Source organism: Balaenoptera borealis, assembly GCF_965194805.1.
Source record: "Balaenoptera borealis genome assembly, chromosome: 2".
Classification (NCBI taxonomy): Eukaryota; Metazoa; Chordata; class Mammalia; order Artiodactyla; family Balaenopteridae; genus Balaenoptera; species Balaenoptera borealis.
The window spans coordinates 126,892,670-126,915,687 of record NC_138867.1 but is presented as its reverse complement, the minus strand read 5'-3'; the positions used below and the strand labels follow the sequence as shown (position 1 = coordinate 126,915,687).

General features: G+C 42.8%; 2 protein-coding genes across 2 annotated transcripts in view; one reads left to right on the top strand and one right to left on the bottom strand.

Moving 5' to 3' along the window:
• Positions 1 to 484: 484 nt before the first annotated feature.
• ADRB2 (adrenoceptor beta 2) lies at positions 485 to 2,512 on the bottom strand. The gene has a single exon (XM_082382758.1). It carries the CDS (start codon positions 2,291 to 2,293, stop codon positions 1,037 to 1,039), a length of 1,257 nt encoding a protein of 418 aa, XP_082238884.1. The 5' UTR covers positions 2,294 to 2,512; the 3' UTR covers positions 485 to 1,036.
• A 185-nt stretch (positions 2,513 to 2,697) lies between these two features.
• Positions 2,698 to 23,018, top strand: part of HTR4 (5-hydroxytryptamine receptor 4) — a 361,553-nt gene continuing 341,232 nt past the window's right edge. Inside the window, exon 1 of the mRNA XM_082382756.1 lies at positions 2,698 to 19,626. The gene's annotated coding sequence lies outside the window, so the exon portion shown is untranslated. The remainder of the gene's footprint in view (positions 19,627 to 23,018) is intronic.

The window sequence follows — 23,018 nt, the reverse complement described above, 5'->3', positions numbered from 1 at the left end:
TGGAATTACGGGGCTATGTTTGAGTAGCTTTTTCACAAGAACTTTCTTATCCTTAAAATGCCAAGCCCTGATGCAGTACAAAGATCTCTACTGTAAGACACAGCAAAGATAAAAATATAAGCAGCTACAAAACAAGTAGAACTGGAAGGTGGGCGGTGGGGGCACATGAAGGGACACAACAGATGCCCTTAACTCCGTTTCCATGAGTCAGTGTTTCTGATGTTACAACACAAGAATAATACCGGTAGGAAGAGCAAGATGAGCTGTGCTCAGGGCGGGCAGAACTGATGTGGGGGCACCAGCGTCAGGAGAGATACAGGTTTACAACAGCAGATTCAAAGGCAAATGAACGGGTTAAGCAATCAGTGCGTGTCATTCCACATTAAGTCACTGGGAAGTTATTGCAAATAGTTACCTGCTGTTTTCAGTGGGAGAGGCAGCCACACTCCAGTCAAGGGGTTTTGGAGAAACAGGTGCAATGAAGTCATGGTCAAACAATTTATTTACTGTAAACTTTAGACTTTGCTCAGGAAAACAACCAAAGCTGCCCCTCAAATCCCTGCCTACAACACCCCGTTTGAGCAAATAAGAGGGGCGGGGAGAGTCCATGTTCACAGCGAAAGGTCCGAGAGACTCGAGATCGTCCAGTCCAAGGGTGCAGGAAGGAAGGTCTCCTTCAGATACAAATTACCAGCAGCAGTATATCACCCCTAATACTTGATCAATGAGGTAGATATGCAGGAAAAGTCATTAAAACATAGCAGCCCCAGATCCTCTGAGACTGAAGCCCTTCAGACATAAACTTACAAGTTCCATGCAAAGAGGAACTGAACTGTACAAGAAACAATCACTCAAATACGTTTTCTCTTTTTTGCAACTTAAAAAAATAAAAAATAAAAAAAAGGCAGAAGGATATCCTTCCTCCTGCACATCTCTATACAAGTTTATTCTAAATTTATTACACTCAAGTTAAATAGTCTGTTTAGTGTTTTGTTGGGCGGGGGGAGAAGGGGTCTTAAAAAGTAGAAAAAGCACATTACAGCAGTGAGTCATTTGTACTACAGTTCCTCCCTTGCGAATCAGTGCTATCATTGGGCACAGTACCTTGCCGGTTCACAAAGTCTTCCATGCCTGGGGGATCCTCACACAGCAGTTCACTGTCTTTCTCCTCCCCCAGGTGATATCCACTCTGTTCCCCTGGGTAGTCAGTTCTGCCATTGCTGTTGCTGGAGTAGCCATTCCCAGAGTCCTTCAAGGAAGACTTGCGCCGGCACAGGAGCTCCTGGAAAGCAATCCTGAAATCTGGGCTCCGGCAGTAGATAAGGGGATTGAAAGCAGAGTTGACATAGCCCACCCAGTTTAGAAGGATGTAAACTTCCTTAGGGATGAGGTTATCCTGGATCACGTGCACAATGTTGACAATGAAGAAGGGCAGCCAGCACAGGGTGAAAGTGCCCATGATAATGCCTAAAGTCTTGAGGGCTTTGTGTTCCTTCAAGCAGAACTTGGAGGCCCTGCGTTGTCCGGGCCCGCTCCGCCCATCCTGCTCCACTTGGCTGATGTTCTGGGCATGGAAGCGGCCCTCAGATTTGTCGATCTTCTGGAGCTGCCTTTTGGCTACCTGGAAGACCTTGGAGTAGACGAAGACCATGACCACCAAGGGCAAGTAGAAGGACACAATGGAGGAGGCAATGGCATAGGCTTGGTTCGTGAAGAAGTCACAGCAGGTCTCCTTGGCATAGCAGTTGATGGCTTCCTGGTGGGTGGCCCGGTACCAGTGCATCTGAATGGGCAAGAAGGAGGTAAGGCCGGACACGACCCACACCATCAAAATGACCACCCGGGCCTTATTCTTGGTCAGCAGGCACTGATACTTGAAGGGTGATGTGATGGCAAGGTAGCGATCCACGGCGATCACGCACAGGGTCTCAATGCTGGCCGTGACGCACAGCACGTCAATGGAAGTCCAAAACTCACACCAGAAGTTGCCAAAAGTCCACATTTTCATGAGGATGTGGCTGGCCCCAAAGGGCACCACCGCCAGGCCCATGACCAGGTCAGCACAGGCCAGGGAGGTGATGAAGTAGTTGGTGACCGTCTGCAGACGCTCGAACTTGGCAATGGCTGTGATGACCAGCACGTTTCCAAACACAATGGCCAGGACGATAAGCGACATGACGATGCCCATGCCCACCACCCACGCCTCGTCCCGTTCCTGTGTGACGTCTTGGTCCGGTGCGTGGCTTCCGTTGGGCGCCAGCAAAAAGACGCTGCCGTTCCCGGGCTGCCCCATGGCGCGCAAGCTGGCAGGTGAGCGCACTGGCGGCCAGCGCACCAGCCGCCCCTCAGCGAGCGAACCTCCGGCGGGGCGCTGCGGGCAGCAAGCGGGCACCTGGAAGCCTCATTCAGCGGCCGTGGGGTGGGTGTGGTGGGGGCGCGTGGTATACTCAGCTCCGGGGGTGCTCTGGGCTCGCGGTGCCCGTTAGTCCCAGCCTGCGCTCTGGAGAAGCCGCCTCGGCGTGCGCGCTGCCAGTTATGGGCACAGGGCTTTAGGGGAACTGCCCTCCCCGTGACGTTCTGGAACTTTTGACCAATAGCGTGTGCGGGAAGCCCCGAAGGGGCGAGGCCCTCCGCCCCTTCCCTCCCCTCTCCCGTCCCTTCCCTCCCTTCTCTCGCCCCTTCCCTCCCCTCTCCCGCCTCCTCCTGGGGGTGGCCCGGGCGGGCTCCCCCCGCTGCTCTCGGCGGGCGGGCGAGCCGGCCACCACTCCCTCCCGGCTCCCTTGGCTGGCCCCGAGGGCTGAAGCTGGGGCTGGCGTGCTTACCAGCCAACCCAGGAGGTGCTGGTTCTTCCGTGTCTGCTACCTGTCTGCGCGGGGCGCCTGTGCGACCTGAGATCTCAGAGCAGAAGGCAGTAGGCGGGCCCTCCCACCCGTTCAGAGATAGATGAGAGCGCCCACCGAGACACGCACCGGACAGGCACAGTGTACCCCGACAGACATGCACAGACTTACACGGAACCAGAGCCACAGACACTCAGATACACCCGTCCAGCGCACCGACAAGTGCGCGCGCAGGCACAGAAGCCGACCGGCACAAAGTCACCCCTGTCCAACACAGAGACACGGCCGGGGGCAAACCAGGAGCACCCAGAAGCACAAAGACATGGGCACACACACAAAAAGAAGTAAATAAACAACATACAAACACCCACTTGGAGGCAAGCAGTGCTCCACAGCTAAGGACTTCCCATCCAGGTACTCCAAACTCCTCAGCCCTGCGTCCTGGACATCCACCCCCTCTTCCCCAACACGGGGACACGCGGCATATTCCCTTTCAAACATTTGGCAAGACCACAGGAGGTGACTTCAACAGCAGCCGATTTCCTCAGCACGCTTGCTGTCAAGTACTTTTGGTGCCCTCCTTGGGAATTTGCAGGCATTGAGACATAATTTTACACTTGGGAATTCAGTCGGAGCTGGGGTATACACGTATGTGCATGGGGACGGAAAGAGAAAGTTGTGTGCTTTAATTTTTAATTCTAGGGAGTGTGGCATCACTCCATTATATGTTAAAATGAAAATGCGTTGAAAATGAGATTATTTTCCTTTCAAGTTCAACTTCCTCAGTAATCCTTTTGCAACTAGAAAAATCATCTGGGTAGCTTGTTGATCTGTTGGGCTGAGCCATATGAAATTGCCACTGTTCTGTAGTTTCTGACTTTAAAAAAATGGCAATTTCATATGGCTCAGATTATTAAGAACGTGTTAACATTAAGAATGTTTTGAAACCACAGAAAGCAAAAGATAATTTCTCTTAAAAAAAGAGTCAGACCAAACCTTCAAACTAGGGTCTTTGCCATGAAATACTATCCTTTGCATCTGGCATATGACTTTACTGTTTAAAAAAATATATTTTTCAGTATTTGATTTCACATGTATCAGTTGTGCTTTTGAAAAATGGAAAATATTTCATGCAGTGTAACCAAACATATTTTCTAGATTACATAATAACATAACTATGGCTAACATTTATGGAACATTTTGCTATCTGCTTTTCATGCATTATTCCATTTAATCCTTCCCACAGTCCCATGGTGTGTGTTGTTGGAGGGGGGGAGGGTGTAACTATTTTTAGCTTAATTCACAAATGGGTCTCAAAGAAGAAAATAGTTTGCCCATGGGCACAGAGCCAGGCAGTGCCAGAAGCAGGAGTTGAACCCAGTTCTGTTTGACTCTAAAATCCATCTTTTAATCCTTTCAATGTACTGTATCACCACATGCAGAAAGGAATGGAGGATGGGGAAGAAGGATCACAACTGGAATTGGTATATCAGGTTCCAAATCCCCATCTTAGAACTTTCTAGCTCACATTCCTTAGACAAATTAAAAATGTGGACTCTAATTTCCTCCATGTCTAAATGGGGAATAAAGTCACTTCTATTGATCTGAGTGAGAATCCAATGATATAATGACAAACAAAATAGTGTTTTGCACGTATAAATGCCACACAAATATAGGTTATAAATAAAATTTATATAAATTACTTAGTAGTCTAGAATATGTTTTTAGTGTTCTCTAATAGAACACTAAGATACTTTAGGACCAAAGTAACTTGAGCATTTACACTAGAAGTATAACTCAGAAACAAAATTTAACCTACATGCCCTTTTTAACTTCCTTCACTAGCAGAAATTGTTTTTGCATGACAGATGCCTTAAAAAACAAGTATTTCCCATAAAAGCCGTGCATATTAATTAAGAATCTATTATGTTCACATAGTTTTCAAAATATACCCATCCCATATTTGTGTTTTCCAAAATTGGCTCTGGTGTGATGCATTTTAGGAAGAGGCAGTGTGCGTTATGCAATATTTCTTTAAATATATACCTACCCCAAACTGTGGAACTGAGCCATTTAAAGCCTCCTTCCTCTTTGTGAAGCTATGGAATAAATAAGCATATTTTTTAAACTTCTCATAACAAAAAAAGAACAAAGCCCTTTTAGGACAAACACTAATTGATCATTTAGATATACACATAAGTCACTTAAAAATTTAACTTTGATTATTTTGGTAAGCACCTTTAAAAAACCCACAAACACTAAATCTAGAAGGGAGGACTGTTTATGTCAACAAAGTTCCAGACCTTTGTCTCATCAGCCTTGCCAAACGGACAATACCTCTCCCTCAGTCTCTTCCCCTTTCTTTTTCCTGCATCACCACGGCTGATAGGAATTTCAAAATGTCTTCACGCCAAGAGTCTTTTTCCTGACCTCCCTTTTAGAATTACAGGATTAAAGAGAGTTAGAATGGGAAAGAGTTTAATAGATCATTTACTTTATTCCCCCCAGTCCTCCAATTTGCAATTGAGGAAAATGTCCAGTCAAAGGTGGCAGGGAAGATTGGGAGTCCAGGTCTGTTCCTGGCCTCACACGTTTTCACTGCCCAACATTGTGGCTTCATTTCCCAGTGGAAGAATGTGACTAGCACTGCTTACTGAGCTTGTGGTCTTAGAGAGCTAATGCTTTAGTTGAACTGGAAAGTTCTTAGTAGACTAAATTCACCTTTATCTGATATGAGAAAAAGCAGGCTCTTTTATGGTGATTGATAGTGTCTAATTACATATTTTGTCAATCCCTTAAGACACTGATTTGTCATTTCCTGCCTACCAAACAGGAAAAAAACCCCTACATTTTGATTTACCAAACAAATGTTTGAATAGGAGTAAGGCTCTGTGAGCCAGGGAATGCTCTCACATAAATATCTGGACACTTTAGGAAAATCTTATCCTGGTCTTGGCTTAGACAAGATTCCTTCCACCTTTTAAAACATTTTTTTGTTGTTGTTGAGGTGTAATTGACAAATAACATTATATCGGTTTCAAATGTACAACATAATGATTCAATATTTGTATTCATTGCGAAGTGATCACCTCAATAAGTCTAGTTAACATCTGTCACCATGCATCATGCTTAACTTTTAGGATTTATTCTCTTGGCAACTTTCAAATATGCTCTACAATATTACTGACTACAGTCACTATGCTGTACATTACATCCCCGTGACTTATTTATTTTATAATTGGAAGTTTGTACCTCTTGACCCTCTTCACCTGTTTCACCCTCTCCCCATCACCACTCCCCTCTGGCAAATACCATTTTGTTTTCTGTATGATTTTTGTTTTGTTTTCTCTTGTTTGTTCATTTGTATTGGTTTTTAGATTTCACATGTAAGTGAAATCATACGGCATTTGTCTTTCTTTGTCTGACTCATTTCACTTAGCATAATTTCCTTAAGGTTCATCCATGTTGTTGCCAATGGCAAGATTTCATTCTTTTTTTATGGTAGAGTGGTAGTCCATTTATGTGTGTGTATATATATATATATATAGATTCTATCATATCATATCATATCATTTCATATCTTATCCACTCATCTATCAGTGTACACTTAGATTGCTTTCTTATCTTGGCTATAGTAAATAATGCTGCAATGAACATGGGGGTGCATATATCTTTTTGGATTAGTGTTTTTGTTTTCCTCAGATGGATACCCAGAAGTGGAATAACTGGATCATACAGTAGTTCTATTTTTAATGTTTTGAGCAACTGAACCCCCATGCTGTTTTCCATAGTGGTTGCACCAATTTACATTTCCTCCAACAGTGCACGAGGGGTTCCCTTTTCTACACATCCTTACCAACACTTGTTATGTCTTATCCTTTTGATAATACCTGTTCTAACAGATGTAAGGTGATATCTCATTGTGGTTTTGATTTGCATTTCCCTGATGACTAGTGATGTTGAGCATCTTTTCATGTGTCTGTTGGCCACCTGCATGCCTTCTTTGGAAAAATATCTACTCAGATTCTCTGCTTATTTTTTAAAATTGAATTATTTGTTTACTATAGGGTTTTATGAGTTCTTTATATATTTTGGATAGTAACCCCTTATCAGATATATGATTTGAAAATATTTTCTCCCATTCAGTAGGTTGTCTTTTCATTTTGTTGATTGTTTCCTCTGCTGTGCAGAAGCTTTTTAGTTTGATGTAGTCCCACTTGTTTGTTTTTGATTTTGTTGCCTCTGCTTTGGATTCAGATCCAAAAATTTTTTGCCAAGATCAATGTCAAGTAGCCTACCATCTATGTCTTCTTCTAGGAGGTTTATACAAAGTGGATACAGAGGGAGGGAATGTACCTCAACCTAATCAAGGCCATATATGACAAGCTCACAGCAAACATCATACTCCATGGTGAAAAGCTGAAAGTTTTTCCTCTAAGATTAGGAACAGGATGACAAGGATGTCCACTCTCCCCACTTTTATTCAACATAGTATTGAAAGTCTTTGCCAGAGCAATTAGGCAAGAAAAAGGAATAAAAGGTATCCAAATCAGAAGTGAAGAAGTAAAGCTGTCACTATTTGTGGATGACATGATTTTATATAGAAAACCTTAAAGATGCCACCCCAAAACTGTTAGAATAATTGAATTCAGTAAAGTGGCAGGGTATAAAATAATATACAAAAATCAATTGTGGGACTTCCCTGGTGGTGCAGTGGATGAGACTCTGTGCTCCCAATGCAGGGGGCCCAGATTTGATCCCTGGTCCGGGAACTGGATCCCACAGTTAGATGCCACAAGTAAGAGTTTGCATGCCACGACTAAGGAGCACGCATGCCGCAACTAAGACCCAGTGCAACCAAACAAATAAATAAATAAATATTTAAAAAAAAATTGATTGCATTTCTATATAATTAACAACAAACTATCAGAAAGAGAAATTAAGAAAACAACCCATTCACAACTGTCAAAAAAATAAGATACCTAGGAATAATTTTAACCAAGGAGGTGAAAGATCTGTACACTGAAAATGATGTCATTGATGAAAGAAATTCAAGAAGACACAAAGAAATAGAATAATATTCTGTGCTCATGGAGTGGAAGAATTCATATTGTTAAAATACCCATATTACCCAAAGCAATCTACAGATTCAGTGCAATCCTTATCAAAATTGTAATGGCATTTTTCACAGAAATAGAACAAACAATCCTAAAATTTGGAACCACAAAGGCCCCAAATAGCCAAAGTAGTCTTGAGAAAGAAGAATAGATCTGGAGTCATCAAGCTCCCTGATTTCAAGCTATATTACAAAGCTATAGTAATCAAAGGAGACACAAAGATTAATGGGACAGGATAGAGGACTGAGAAATAAACCTGTACATATATGGTCAATTAATTTACAACAAAGGAGGCAAGAGTATACAGTGGGGGAAAGAACAGCTTCTTCAATGAATAGTGTTGGGAAAACTGGACAGCCACATGCAAAAGAATAAAACTGGACCACCATCGTACACCATATGCAAGAATTAACTCAAAATGGAGTAAAGACTTGAATGTTTCCTAGAAGAAAACATAGGCGGTAAGCTACTTGACATCAACCTTGAAGAGTCCTTCCATCTTTACAATCCTCTAAGCAGAGAAACATCTATAGATTTTTTTCTAAATGATGGTCTCAAATGTTTGTCTTTAGTGTTGTCTCTGTACAGTATCATCTCATTAAGCTTACATTAAATGAGACTAAATGCACACAAAGCTTAGCATGCTGCCTTGGAAAAGAGATAAATATTACTGAAATCTTATTTTTGAATCAAAATGTATATATAGAATACATGTCTTAATCAGATCATGTTGTGAAAAGACACTTTGAACATAAATAATGAGCAATTTGTTTTTAATTTGAATTTCTGTGAAAATGAATTTAAAAAGGAATGAAACTTGGTTCCTTAGAAAGAAGAATGATTCTGAAAATGACCATCATCACTGAGTTATATAGCTGGATGGGATGTTAGTGGTTTTTGAATGAAGCATCTCACAGCCTAGTCAGCTCCTTCTACAGTGCATCCACCAAAACTCTTTGACAGCCATCTCTAATGAAAGCAAGCTCACCAGTTCCCTTCATTAGTGTATATTTCTCCAACTATCCAGATATTGAACTGAAATCCATCTTCTGATAGCTTCTACCCATGGATCTTAAGTCTGCCCCCTTGAGGCCACTCAAACAAGTCTCCTCTCTCTTCCCCAAGATTGTCCTTGAGATTTTGGTAGAATCCCTTAGAGTTCTCCTGAGCCTTCTACTCTTCAGGTTAAATATTTCTGTTCCCTTGGGTCTAGAGTCTTCTTTACCATCATGCCAGGTCTCTTACTAGTCATACTTGGGTTTGTCAATGTCTAAACTTAACATCAGTACCTAGAATGATCCAAGAACAAGTCATCAAACAATCAGTTTACAATTACCTTGGCAACCATAAAGTAAGCAGAGCAACCAGCAAAGCTTTCAGAGCAATACCAGATGAATTTAATTTCCTGCTATGCTAGTGTTTTATGAGAGACATGCTAATAAATTCTCTGTGTCTCAGGGGGACTGAACAAAGAAAGATGGCATTAAATTAAAGCAGGAGGAACTTCAGATGGTCATAAGAAGGACTCTTTGGCCTGAGGACAATTGATCTTCAAAAGGGGCTAAACTCTAGCAACCTTCCGTGGTTGGGGTTTTGCAAGAGGATTAAACCCTACAGAAAAATATTTGAGTGGCCATTCTTCCCAATTCTCCCAAGGATGATACAAAACTATTACCCTACTAAGAACATATAATATAATAGATGCCTTAGGGAATAGGGCTTAATTTCTCTTACTGAATCTGAGCAGAACTGCTTGGAGTCTCCTTTAGATGTGGGAATGAACAGTGTGTGATGGTAAATACAAGTCATCATCAATCTGATGCAGAGGAGAGAGCATGAATTGGGGATAAGGAGATGTAGGTTCTGGTCCCAGAACAGCTATAATGTTATCCATAACCTTAAAGAAGTCACCTTCTTTCTTCGAGCCTCGGTCTTTGTCCATAGTTGGCATCTAAGAGCCTTCCTATTCTAAACTGAACAAGCCTGTAGTGGGAAGGAAGCACATTGAGGGCCATTGAGGAGATGAGTTCCTGCTCTGAAGAGCTTGGCAAGCAAAAACTGTCAATATCCCACAGAACAACTTGGTTATGTTTGTTTGGTTTCTTTTTGGCATACTTCACCATTGTGATTCCTGCTATTCTGAGTAGCAGGTGTACTATTATTTACTGAATCCTTCACTGACTTCTAAAACTCAAATACATTTATTTATTTATTTATTTTTAAAAATCAATTGTTTTATTTTGTTTTTTAAATTTTATTTGTTTATTTTTGGCTGCATTGGGTCTTCGTTGCTGTGCACAGGCTTTCTCTAGTTGCAGCGAGCGGGGGCTACTCTTCATTGTGGTGCATGGGCTTCTCATTGTGGTGGCTTCTCTTGTTGTGGAGCATGGGCTCTAGGCGTGTGGGCTTCAATAGTTGTAGCACGCGGGCTCAGTAGTTGTGGCTCACGGGCTCTAGAGCGCAGGCTCAGTAGTCGTGGTGCACGGGCTTAGTTGCTCCGCCAAATGTGGGAACTTCCCTGACCAGGGCTTGAACCCGTGTGCCCTGCATTGGCAGGCGGATTCTTAACCATTGCGCCACCAGGGAAGCCCTCAAATACATTTATTTTTAAAGAAAATTTTGTATTACTGCCGTTACCGCAGGTGGAAAACCTGTGTCATCGGCCATAAATAGAAGGTAACCATGAAAATGAAACAATGTTAATAAATTCTAGCTAGATTTTGTTGCCTGCCAAAGTTCTGAGCCTGGGGCCTGCTCTCATTTTATTGAAAAGGAAGATTAGGAAGTGCCAGGGAGATATTAACGGTATTCTCGTAATAAATGGGACTTTCTCCATCTATTTTAAAAGATCGAAATAAAATTGAAAAGCGTAAAAATAACTTCAAAGTAGTACACTGTTATTCAATGTACTGTTACTGAAGTGTTTAAAATAATCTCTTATTACATCTAAAGGTATCTCAGCCCCAAGCTCGGGCTAATGGAACACACTGCTGTGAGGGAAAGAGCATGGGCTTCGGAGCCAAATGGATCTGGGTTCCAACCCTGATAATGCCCTTAACCAACTGAGCCCTGCAGGTAATATACTTGAGACCTCTGGGCCTCAGAATGTTTGTATGTAAAATGAGGATAAAATCTCTTGGATGACTGTTAAGGAAATAGAAAGAATGTATAAAAAACTGGGTTTGGAAAGGGAGGGAGAGAACCAAGAGATGAGGCAACAGAAGAAATCAGCCTAAGTTGGATTGGCTGGGGGTTGAGGAGATGAGTCAAAGGAGTGGGGGCCGTTGCCCAGCAGGTGTGAGGAGAGCAGTGGCCTAAGTGTCTGTAGCACAGGAAGGAGTGATGAATTCCGATATAGCCACATCAAGTTGGAGGTTTTGGTCGGGCATCAAAATGGCAGTTAAAATATCATAATGTTTAGAAGATAAACAGATTTGGGGTGATGTGTCTGTTGGTGGTTGCCATTATAGTGGAAGCATTCCCTGAATAGCAGTACTCTCAGAGGACACTTTTGATGGGTAAATGAAATAATGCATTTAAGGTACTTAACACAGTGTTCCCAAAAGAAAGTGTTTATCGTTGTCATCATCATCACTGTCATCATTATCGTCATCTTAGATTTTCTAGCACAGCTTCAATTTCACAACATTATATTTGTTTCTCTAAGGGCAGTCCTTTAAATGAATTAATAAATTTATCCAACATGGAAAAAAATCCTTTGTATATATCAAACTACTAACAGTGGTAACCTATGGGGTGGATTGTTGGAAGAAGTCTTAGGTTGGATTTTCTAGCAGCAGCTGCTGAGATGAGGGTTTGTGAGTAATTGTTGAAGGAAGGGCTCCCAAGAGAAACCCGTCAGAGAGTGGGAGAAGCAAAGCCAGTGGTGGTTTCAGACAGAAACCCAGGCATGACCTGATCCTGTGAACAGGCGCTCTAGAGCGTCTCTGGAACCAACTGCTTGGTTTGAAGCCCTGCTTCCTCCAGTTCTGAGCTGTCAAACCCTGGGCAAGTTACTTAATTTCCCTGTGTCTCGACTTCCTCATCTGTAAATTGAGGCTATTGATAATAATATCTCACAACCTCTTGGGGGTGTTCAGAGGAACAAATGAGTTAATATCTGCAAAATGGTTAGAACTGGCCTGACACATAGTAAATGCTGAATTAATTACTGATATTAAACCTAGAGAAGCCATGGAAAGGTCTTCTGGCCATGGAACTGAGGAAACCTCTCACGGGGAAGAGATTGTACATGCAGCCTCTTGGGCTGAAGATCCCCTAAGCGCTAACTGCCCAGCGCTGGAGCCCAAGAAAAGTAACTGCAGTTGCGGGCCCTGTAGGAAAGTAGGGATGAAACAATTGTAGGGATCAAGAAGTGTCTGCTCGAAGAAAAGAAGCAGAGCTGACAGGGAAACAATGGGAGAAGGTAAAGCCAACTGTGGCTGGGGAAGATGGGCAAAGGAGGAGAAATGCCTTCCAGGTGCTTGAAAGGGAGCAGGGCTGGCCTCCCTCCAAAGTGGTGCCTTTTGCTGATGCCACAGAGGGAAAGATCTCACTGGCTCAAGGTGAGAAGGTACAGATGCCCAGCTGAGTCTAATCACTGCGGGGTGGTGAAACATGTGCTGGCCCGGAGGAGGAGAGTCCATCCTGGCCCTCACCCCTGTTGTGCGACTGCCCCTCACTGGGCCTCAGTTTCCTCAACTGTAAAATGGGAAAGTTGAATCAAGTGATCCCTTCATAGTTCGTTGGTGGTTGTTAAGGGGTCTGAAAGACAACAGGCATAGGTTTTATTTATTATGTGCATATTCTATATACCAGGAGCTATGTGTAGCACCTTACCTGCAGTCTCTCATCTTTTATCTCATCTCATACAGCACTACGAGGTGGCACAGTTATTCCCATTTCACAGATGAGAAAACTGAGGTTTAAATTAAGCAGCCTGCCGCAGGTTACACCATAGGTAAAAGGAAGAGGAGAAGGGCTTTAGACCCAGCTCTGTCTGATCAAAAGCCTGCCTCTGAACCACTTAGTCAGGATTCAGACTCAATGAAAATACTGCGTGTTAAGGCCGCCGAGGTGGAAGTGCCCCAGTTGTCAGGGTCTCGGAGCTAGGTTCCACCACACTGCCGGAGGCTGGAGTAGTGGCAGCACTCTCCAATCACCAGTGAGGAGAGAGGTTGGAAGTCGTTGACCATGAGCCTCTGGGCTTCATCCAGCCTCCTTCCTCCACTCATAGTAGCTCCCTATTCCACCTCCTCTCCTTCTCCCCTCATCTCCTGCATGGTCTCCATCCCCAGTGCACGCGTACACACACACACACACACACATTCACACTCACACTCACTCACGCTTTGTCAGCTTCCTCCAGGAAGACTTGCTAACTATGAGACCAGGTTAGATGCCCCTGGTATGTGCTTTTGTGTCACACCAAACAGTAGCACTTGCCCTATATTAGTATTATTCCTCATTTTGCTTTCTAATACTAATTTATTCATCTTTGTATCCCCAACACCCCAACACAGGGTCCAGAATACAGAGGGCAGATACTATATGTATATGTGTGCGTGTACACACATACACACGCACACACACATATTTACTTAGATATCCTTAAAGTATGCGGCTGAGAAATGTAAAGAAATGAACAAGGCAGGGCTCTTGCGTTGAAGAAACTCACAGGCTAGTAGTGGAGGTTAGTACATAAACTTCAGTTCCATATAATGAAGTAAATACTGTGAGCTGGGAACTTGACTTTATGCACAAAAGAGGACTGATTCGGTACCCAATCTCCCCACATAAATACTGGGGAGGAGGCATGGGGAAGACTTCTAAAAGAGCAGGGAGTATTGGATAATAAAGAGTCTTTAGCCAAGAGACTAACAGGATTTTAAAAAAGAAAATAAATTGGCACAGCAGTTTCGAGAGTAATTTGGTAGAATTTATTAAAATGTAAAATGTATATATCCTTTCACCTAGCAATTCTCTTGCTGGAAATTTGTTTCTTAAATGTCAGATGTTTATGTAAAGATACTGTTTCACTGTGTTTAAAACAAAACTAATTGTTCAAAAAGGGGAAATGGTTCAGTAAATTAGAAGAAATATATAGTGTGATGTGTAGTTATTAAAAAGAATGAAGTAGACCAAAACCTGCAGACTCAGGAAGTTGTCCACGCTTTATCACTAAGGTATGAGAGCAAATTATATGCCAGATTGTATGAAATGGTTTCATTTTTGTCATGTTCAAAACATACATATGAGAGTTTTGGGGGGCACCTTAGTTACTACTTCCGGGTCCTGCTGAGAGCTCTGGGGGGACACAGTTAGCTGCCTCCCAAAGATTTACTGTAACACAGTGAAGTTAATAAGGAAAATTATGATATGACAGGATGTGTGATAAAGGCTATAAAAGAGGTATAAAAGAGACCTGCATTCAACAGAGGGCTGGTCTTCTTAGTTATGTGGGCGAAGACAAAGAGAAATTATAACAAGTTTCATTCAGTTGGTGGCCATTGAGCTTAGCTTGAGGATAGATGTGATTTGGGTAGTCAGGGAACAGAAAGGGAGAATACCACAGAGGAGATATGATGTGAACAGATATGGAAGTGGGAAACCTTGAACTGTGTTTGAGGAACAGTAACTATTGCTGGAGAGCTATAACACCTGATATATGAGGAGAATAACAGTAAGATGTGAGTCACGCTATGTATTTTGAAAGTCCCTGAATGCTGGGATAAGCAGTTGAGGTTTAAGAGAAATTACAGAAGGAGGCAGGCAGGCCATGGAAAGCTAAAATCTGGAAAAAAAATCGGTGGTGGGATAAATGAGGCTATTTCACAGAAATGTGCCCAGCAGCCGTGTGCCAAAGGAGCAGATGAGGAAAGAAACCAATTTGGCAAGGGGCGTGATATGGCACTGCTCCCGTGGGCCTTGCTGGGTGACAGATCTTTGTTTCCACATTTGTAAAACAGAGTGTTACTGCACTCCTACCTGCCCTCAGACTGGTGGTGAGACCAAGTGCACTATGTGTGTGCAATTGTAGGGCTGGATGCCGGCAAAGGGCTGATTTCCTATAGAGGATTGTGATTAATGCTGCGAGAAAATACAGGACAGACCACACAAGCAGGGAACTCAGGTTGACACAGGGAGAGGGATGTGTGACAAGCTGTGGGAGCATATGGTGTGGTCATCTGGGCACTGAGGGAGGAAAGGAAGGGAGCAGATTGACATACAAAATCCAGAAACAACAGCAAAAATTTTTTTCTCTACCACACTGGCAAAATCGAATGCTTTACAAGAACTCAGGGTTGGAACCAGACTAGGATAGACACTGTTATTGTCTTATTGAAATTTAAAATGCACGTATCCTCTGACTCAGCAATTGCATTGCTAGGAATCTAGGAATTTCTCTTGGAGATATATGCACACGGATATGCAAAGGATATATACAAAGGATATTCTTTGCAGTGTTGTTTAGCATAATTTAAAAGCTCCCAAACTGGAAATAACCGAAATGTTTGTAAAAGGAAAATGGCTAAATAAATTTATGTATTGACATTCAGTAGATTATTATGTAAACATGGATGTTTGTAGCAGCTGTATTCATATTTGCCAAAATTGGAAGCAACCAAAATGTCCTTCAGTAGGTGAGTGGATAAATAAACTGTGGTACATTTGGACAAAGGAATATTATTCCACAGTAAAAAGAAATGAGCTATTAATCCATGAAAAGACATGGAGGAAACATAATGCATATTACTAAGTGAAAGAAGCCAATCTGAAAAGGCTGCATACTGTATGACTCCCAACTCTATGACATTCTGGAAAAGGCAAAATTGTGGAGACAGTAAAAAGATCAGTGGTTGCCAGGGGTTAAGGATGAGGGAAGGATGAATAGGCACAGCACAGGATTTTTAGGGCAGTGGAACTACTCCATATGATACTACAGTGGTGGATACATGTCATTCTACATTTGTCAAAATCCTTAGAATGTACATCAAGAGTGAACTCTGAACTATGGACTTTGGGTGATGATGATTTATCAGTGTAGGTTCATCAACTGTTAAAAAATGTAGCACTTTGGCGGGGGGAGGCTATGCACGTGTGGGGCAGGGGGCATATGAGAAATCTCTGTGCTTTCCTCTCAATTTTGCTATGAACCTGAAACTGCTCTAAAAAATAAAATCTCTTATCAAAAAAAAAAAGAGGTAGCTCTGTACCAGCTGATATGAAGCAATATCCAAAATATATCATAAAGTAAAAAAGCTAACTGTACAACAGTGTAACATGTCCCCATTTGTGTAAACAAAACATTGTATGTGGCATCTTCCTAACAACACATACACATCAATAAGGAGATGTGTAAATTGATTAAACAAATTAGTGTAACTGTACAGTGGAATGTGGAATTTTATGCTGCAGTTCAAAAGAATGGGATAGTACATGTGATAGATAAAGCTCTCTAAGATATTAAGTGGAAAGGGCTGAAGCAAAACAGTATGTGTATCACCTTTTTGTATAACATATGTTTCTATTTTCACAAGCATATTTTGGAAAGACACTCAGAAACAATTAACAGTGTTTAATATATAGGGGACCAGGGACTGGGAGATGGGGCTGGTGGGGAAGGCAGGACAGTATACTTTTACTTTCACTTTTTACTCATCTGCTCTGCTTGAATTTTCACTCTGAGTACTATTAAAAAGCGTAGTTTAATTAAAAAAAAAAAAAAGTAATGCACACAGAATTCTAGAAAATACTGTCATGGCCACAAGAGTCTTTTCCTTTGACTACTCTTTTTTGGTGAAGAAATTGAGGTGCAATTTAAGCAAAAGTTAGTGAATTCTCTGTAATTATGGAGACTGAGGGTGGGTTTGGGGAGGGGAGTGCAGTAGATAACAGCAAAGAAATCAAAGTAGAAATTATTAGAATTTTTCAGTAACTTCTTTGGAGGGAGAAGAGGAAGGATGTGAGAAGAAACCAGGAGATGAAAATAAAGATGGCAAAAACTTGAGCAAATGCGGAAGCTATAAGAGAGAAGACAGAGCTTGTTAAAGCAGTTTCTGGGGCCTGTTTTCTATTTAGAGTGTACATGAGTGTGTATCTCTGCTGATGCGGCCCTTTTTGACAGTACAGTGGATTAACAGGACTGTGAATCATTCCACCTTGGAATTGGAGTGCTCTTAAGGATTGCCTAGCTCAGAAGGGCCCCCACTTCAGCAGAAGGCCCTCAGAGGCAGCCACAGACACAGGGAGGTGGGTGGAGGTCCTGGGTTCCCACTCCAACCAGAGCTGCTCCCCTTGTAGTTGCCTTTTTATATCCTGCCTCTGCATACAATTAGATTTGTGCAAATCTTCCATCGCTAAAAAGATACCCATTAAGAAGATATTCTAACCCTCTCACAGTAGGAATGGGGAAACTGAGATCCATAATGAGGAAGAAAGTTGAGAAATGTCGCAAAGATAGTTGGAGGAATGGGTCAGAAGCCAGGGCTTCTGACTCTCAATCTTTCTTATGGCTTTTTATTCTTATGTTTTAGTTGAGACTGAACAGAAGAGGAACAGGCCTGCAGGCAAGCTTAAATTTCAGTGGCTTAAGTTGTAAAGGAATGTTCCTAGGGAAAAAATACTAGACTCACAAAGACCAAAAAGGAGGAAAAACAAATCAGATTGACAGAATGACAGAGGAGAGTAGACAAAGGAGGAAAATTAAGCCTAAATATGTTTGAGGATGAATTGGACCATAAAGTGGAAACTTACAGAACTGAACAGCAGGGATTAAAATACATATTAGCTGGTGCAACCAACAAATATGTTTTGATTACCCACTATGGGCCAGACAGTTTTTATAGCCGATACAGTGATGAATAAATCAGCTGCAATTCCTGTCCTCAGTGGATTTGCTGTCTAGTGTACAGTTTGGCAGTTTGCACAAAACAGGACCATGGATTGATTTATACAAGCTCTCATTTGACATACCCTCGTGACGTACTAATTATTTGCAAAGAGCTGCAAAGCCTGCTGTGCTGTCTGGCATAAAAAAAGATGTTGGCCTCAGCCTCTGTAAAGCCCCTAGTCAAGAATGAAACTAGCCTTCAAGGGCAGCTGTTGAGGGGGAGAGACATAAGGCATTGCTTACTGGTTATGGTTACAGGAAAGTGGAGGAGAGGCTGGGTAAACAGAGCAGCCAGGGGAGCAAAGCGGAGTGTTGCTAAGAGGAAAGGGAAGGAGGGACAACAGAGGCTCCTGCCTGAACGTGGAGCTGACCTGCTGATGTGCTAAGTGGGTGAAGGAGCCAGTTGGTGACCACCCAGCTCAGAGGATGCAGTATAGACTCTCAGACCCTTAGAATCCTAGAGCCACCCATCTCTCTCTGCGTAGTGGAGGAACCTGAGTCCCGCAGGTGGGAAGGAGCTTGCTCTGTCACACAGCAAATCGGAGGCCGTGCTGGGAGCAGAACCCAGGATTTTTCTTATTGCTCCATCCTTCCCTGCTAAAAGAATATCACAGTGCTTAAATGTAGGATATTTTGGAGTCACACAGACCTGGGTCTACATCCTAGTTCTGCCACTTGTTGCTGGCTTTGTGATCTTGGCAACTTTCTTTCTTAGCCTCTGTCCCTTCATCTGTACGATGGTACTGTGGTGGCTTATCTCCAACACAGTCATCATTGATTCATTCCCTCCCGTGTGCACATGCCATTGCCCCATCAAAAGATGGGCTTTATTCTTCCGCCCCCTTGAATCTGGTCTGACTATGACTGCTGTGACCAATGGATACAACAGAAGTGACACTGTGGCATTTTGGGTGCTAGTCTCTATGAAGACTGGCAACCTCTGCCTGTCTCACCTGAATAACTTGCTCTGGAGGAAGACCTCTGCTATATGACTACCCAGAGACCTCATGTGAAGAGGCAGCCCAAACTAGCCACGAGGTGGAGAAGCCCCTTGGAAAGAGATGCCCCCTGCTCTTCCAGCCAGTCTAAATAGCTCAGCCCCAGCCACCATCTGGATGAAAATGCACGACGAGCCCCAAGCAAAATCCACCCAGCTGAGCCCCTTTCACGATCAAGAGACAGGATAATGAAATGATTGTTGTTTAAGCCACTGAGTTTGGCAGGTGTTTGTTACACAGCAGTGGTAAAGGGAGCATGTACCTTCTGAGGCTATTGTGTAGACTCATGAGACAATTATTTAGAACAGGGCCTGGGACATGTGAAACTGAATAAATGATAGCTTTTTATTTTAACTAAAAGCAAACAACAAATCCTAAACACTCCCATCAGTCTCTTACGGAAAGTGTGTCTGTGGCACCCCTAACGGATGCATTTGCAGACTGCACAGAACAAGCCTCATGAGGATAGCCTCCCAAGTCCCTCGGGGGGTGCTCCCACCACACTGGCCTTCTCAGTCCTTCCTGTGAGTCAGGTATTTGCACATGCTGTTCCTGATGCCTAAAAGCCTTTCCTTCCCCCTGTTTACATCATTAGTGCTCACTCATCTCTTAGCTCTCAGATGAATCATCATTTCCTATGGAAGTATAGGTCCCCACCCTCTGGGACACACCCTCAGAACACTATACCCCTCTCCTTCCCATCACTTATCTCAGTTTTGCACCTTTGCATTTGTTTTTGAGATTATTCAATCAATATCTTTCCAGAAGACTCCCTCGGGGTAAGTACAACATCAGTTTTATTTGCTTTTGCTTATCGCTATCGCCCCAAAACCCAGCACCAGCTGGAACCCTGCCACATGTAGATGCTCAATAAATACTTTTTGCCAGCAAGCCAGCCAACTCCTGTTTCCTCTGTGCCTTTTCTTCAGACTAAGCATCCCCAGCCCCTTCAAGGTGTAGGACTTGGTTCTGACTTTATTCCTCCTCTCTTCTCTTGACCTCTGGTCCAGACTACTGAGCCCACATGCCCTTCCCTCCCCGCTACCTTCTTGACTCTGACCTCAAACCCTGTAATGGGTGGCTTGTTTAGTCTTTTTGCTGTTTTGGGAGGAGGGCTCTCTAATACTAAGTGGTTCCTCCTCTCCAGTTGTCTGTTATCAAACAAGGCACTTCCTTCCTCAAACTTGAACAGTGGGTCCCCAGGGCTCTAGGCAAAACTGTGACATTGGTACCCCTCTTGGGCTCCCAGCCCCTCCCTACATCATCAGTTCTCCCAGCACTCCCCCCCCCCACCCCCACCCCCAGCTTCCCTCTCCACTGCCCCAGTTAAGGCACCAATCATTCCTCACCTGGAATATTATCTTTCCACTACCTCTAGTTTCTTCCCACTTCAATCTCTCCTTCATACCAGGTACCTCAGAAATTTTCTCAGGAATTTTCTGCTCCTGTTACTTCCCTGCCTAAGACCTTCGATGAACACACCCCTACCCTCTTTGCCTTTAGCAGAGGTTGCATATTGATAGCCATAGGCCACATTTGGCCTACAGATGTCTTTGGTTTGGCTTAGAGAGAGTTAAAACATTAATCAGGCACTAACATTTAAAAATTGGGGACTTTCACATATTTATATGCTCAGCTTGTCTTAGAAATATAAGTGATCCAGCCACACTGGAAATATGGAAGAATGAGTTGGGGCTAAGTAGCCCTTGGAGCACATGGTCTTGAGTTTGCCACAGCCTACACCACTCCCCAGCAGTCCTCACCTTTCAGGCCAGCGTTCAGCTGCCATTTACATTGAACTTGCAGTGGTGCCTCTCAGGTGTTTCACTTGATATCTCACCTTCCTGTTTTCTGTAGGGCCTTACGTTGCCACCTGGTCCTGGTTTATAAGAATTCTCAATTTCTGAATCTGTTAAGAAGTAGAAAAGAAGGAAAAGAATAAAGAACATTGTCACCAGTCAGACCCTAGTAGTCCAGTAGCATTTGTAATTCACAGAGAAGTCTTAATTTTGTGTATGTGGGGGTGAAATTATAGTTAATTTTTATTTTCTTCTCTGTGCTTTCCTATAGTTACCAAATTTTCTGCACTAAACACGCATCCTTTTTTGCAAAGCTAGAATTAAGTAGGAGATATACCTACAGAATTTCAGCTATGTCTATAAAATCTAGAGTACTTAGCTCTGCTTTATATAGTTATACTATTGGCTTTGTTATCTAAGTAGATCACTTCTTATCACATGATACTTTTTAGTTCATAAATTTAACTAAATTTAAATCGCCTTTTACTTCTTACAGTTTTACTTTTTTTGGGTAGTTGTTTTATTGAAGTAAAAAGCATACATGTAAGTGTAAAAATCTTAAGCATACTTAGTACATTTTTATAAATGCACTTTAATGCTTCATGTATTTTATTAAATGACTACACTTTTGTAAAGTGTACCCAGAATGAGTAGGCACTTCCACACATATTAGCTCATTTGATCCTTATGATCTTGAGATGCAGGCAGAATTGCAGGCGAGGAAAATAAGGCTCATGGGAGGCAAAAATAAATGCCTTGCTTTAGGTCTCCTGCCTGGCATGTGGTTGTGCTGAGACTTGAAGTGAGTCTTCTACACCATGGTTGGACTCCCAACAAGGCCACAGGGGGCAGAGAGCAAGGCCAGGCCAAGGGGACTGGAGAAAATATTGTTGCTGTGCATCAGACACACAGTAGATTTAGGCCCTGTGTGCACACAAAACATTTGCTCTTTTTGCTTGCCTCCTCCCACTTGCTCCTGCCTCCCCTGACCCCCCACCCTCTGCACTTCAGTTATTTGGTCACTTAACTAAATGTGAAACATTACCCTTAATGGCTATTTTGGGATTGGTTTGTCTGAGAGAGTCATCATATTGGAGAAATGCAGCCCTAGCTTCCTTCCTCTGCCTTCTTTGGAGCATGTAAACAGTAGCTGCAGAATGGGAAAAAGGAAATGTCTTATTTATATGATGGCTAAAGCCTGAGATTGGATCCTCTAGAGTGACGTCATCATTCAGAAATCCCTAGCAACTCCCTGGTGCTTCTGCTGTCAAACCCCTGCTCATACTTAGAAAGGCCCTAAGAGATCATCTAGTTCTTTTCCCCTGCCACGGATGGGGAAATTGAAGCTCAGAGGAGGGGAGCTCCTTGCCCAAGGACATAGTCAACCTGTGACAGAGCCAGGGTTTGAAACCCACTGGCAGGAATCTTTCATAATTATGTGAAATATATATACCTTTGTATCAGATTCTTGGTTTGTGCTAGTTATGTGTCCATTGCCTCTCAGCTTGTATCCCACCTTCCTATCCCTGCTCTGTGATGCTGGGGTTGGGAGTCTGCAAACTATTGTACATTGCCTAGACTTCCATGCTGGGTATCTTGAGGTTTCCCTCTGACAGTAGAGGACAGACATGGCTCCATCTCCAGCAACCTTCAGCACACCCTGTATCACCTATGGTGTTCTCCAAATCAGAGGTCCAAGCTACAGCCATGTGGTTTCTGCCTGTCTGAGATCTAAGCTTCAGCCATGCCTGACACCCTCCTCTAACTCTTAGTTTTTGGTAACATTTCCATTTCGCTTCTATTCCCTCAGTCCTAGGAGTGGTAGCTGCTTCCTGTAGTCACTCATATCTGGATTTTCTCAGCATTCTCTGTTTGCCTTCCCTTCCTTCCAACAACTGTGTAACTAAGTCCCTGTATTAAATACCTTTTATTGGAAATAACTTGCATGGATACTGATCTTCAAACTAAACTCCAACTGATATGCTGCTTAACAAAATTTTGCTTTCTAATTTTTTTCTAAAAATTTTGCTTTCTAATTTTTTCTCCCTCTAACCATCCATAGAAACAAAATAGGTGATGCCAGAATCTAGAAAGAGATGTTAGCATTCATTAATTCAACAAACATTTACTTAGAATCCATCTGGGTTCTGAGACATAATTTTAGGGAAACTTTGTTGAAAAGATATTTGAAGTCTTGTGGGGAGACAAGCAGTAAACAGGCAAGTATGGTGCAAAGTGATAAGGGTTGTGGGAGGTGTAAGCACAGGGACACTAGAAGGTATGAAAAAGGCTCTAATCTAATTGGTGGGTTTGTGAAACGTTACGGAGGAATTATCCAAGAAAGCAATATCTAACTGAAACTTGAGGGATGA

What these genes read in the sequence shown, in the direction of transcription:
- ADRB2 (XM_082382758.1), bottom strand. Translation starts at nt 2,293, where the DNA reads ATGGGGCAGCCCGGGAACGGCAGCGTCTTTTTGCTGGCGCCCAACGGA.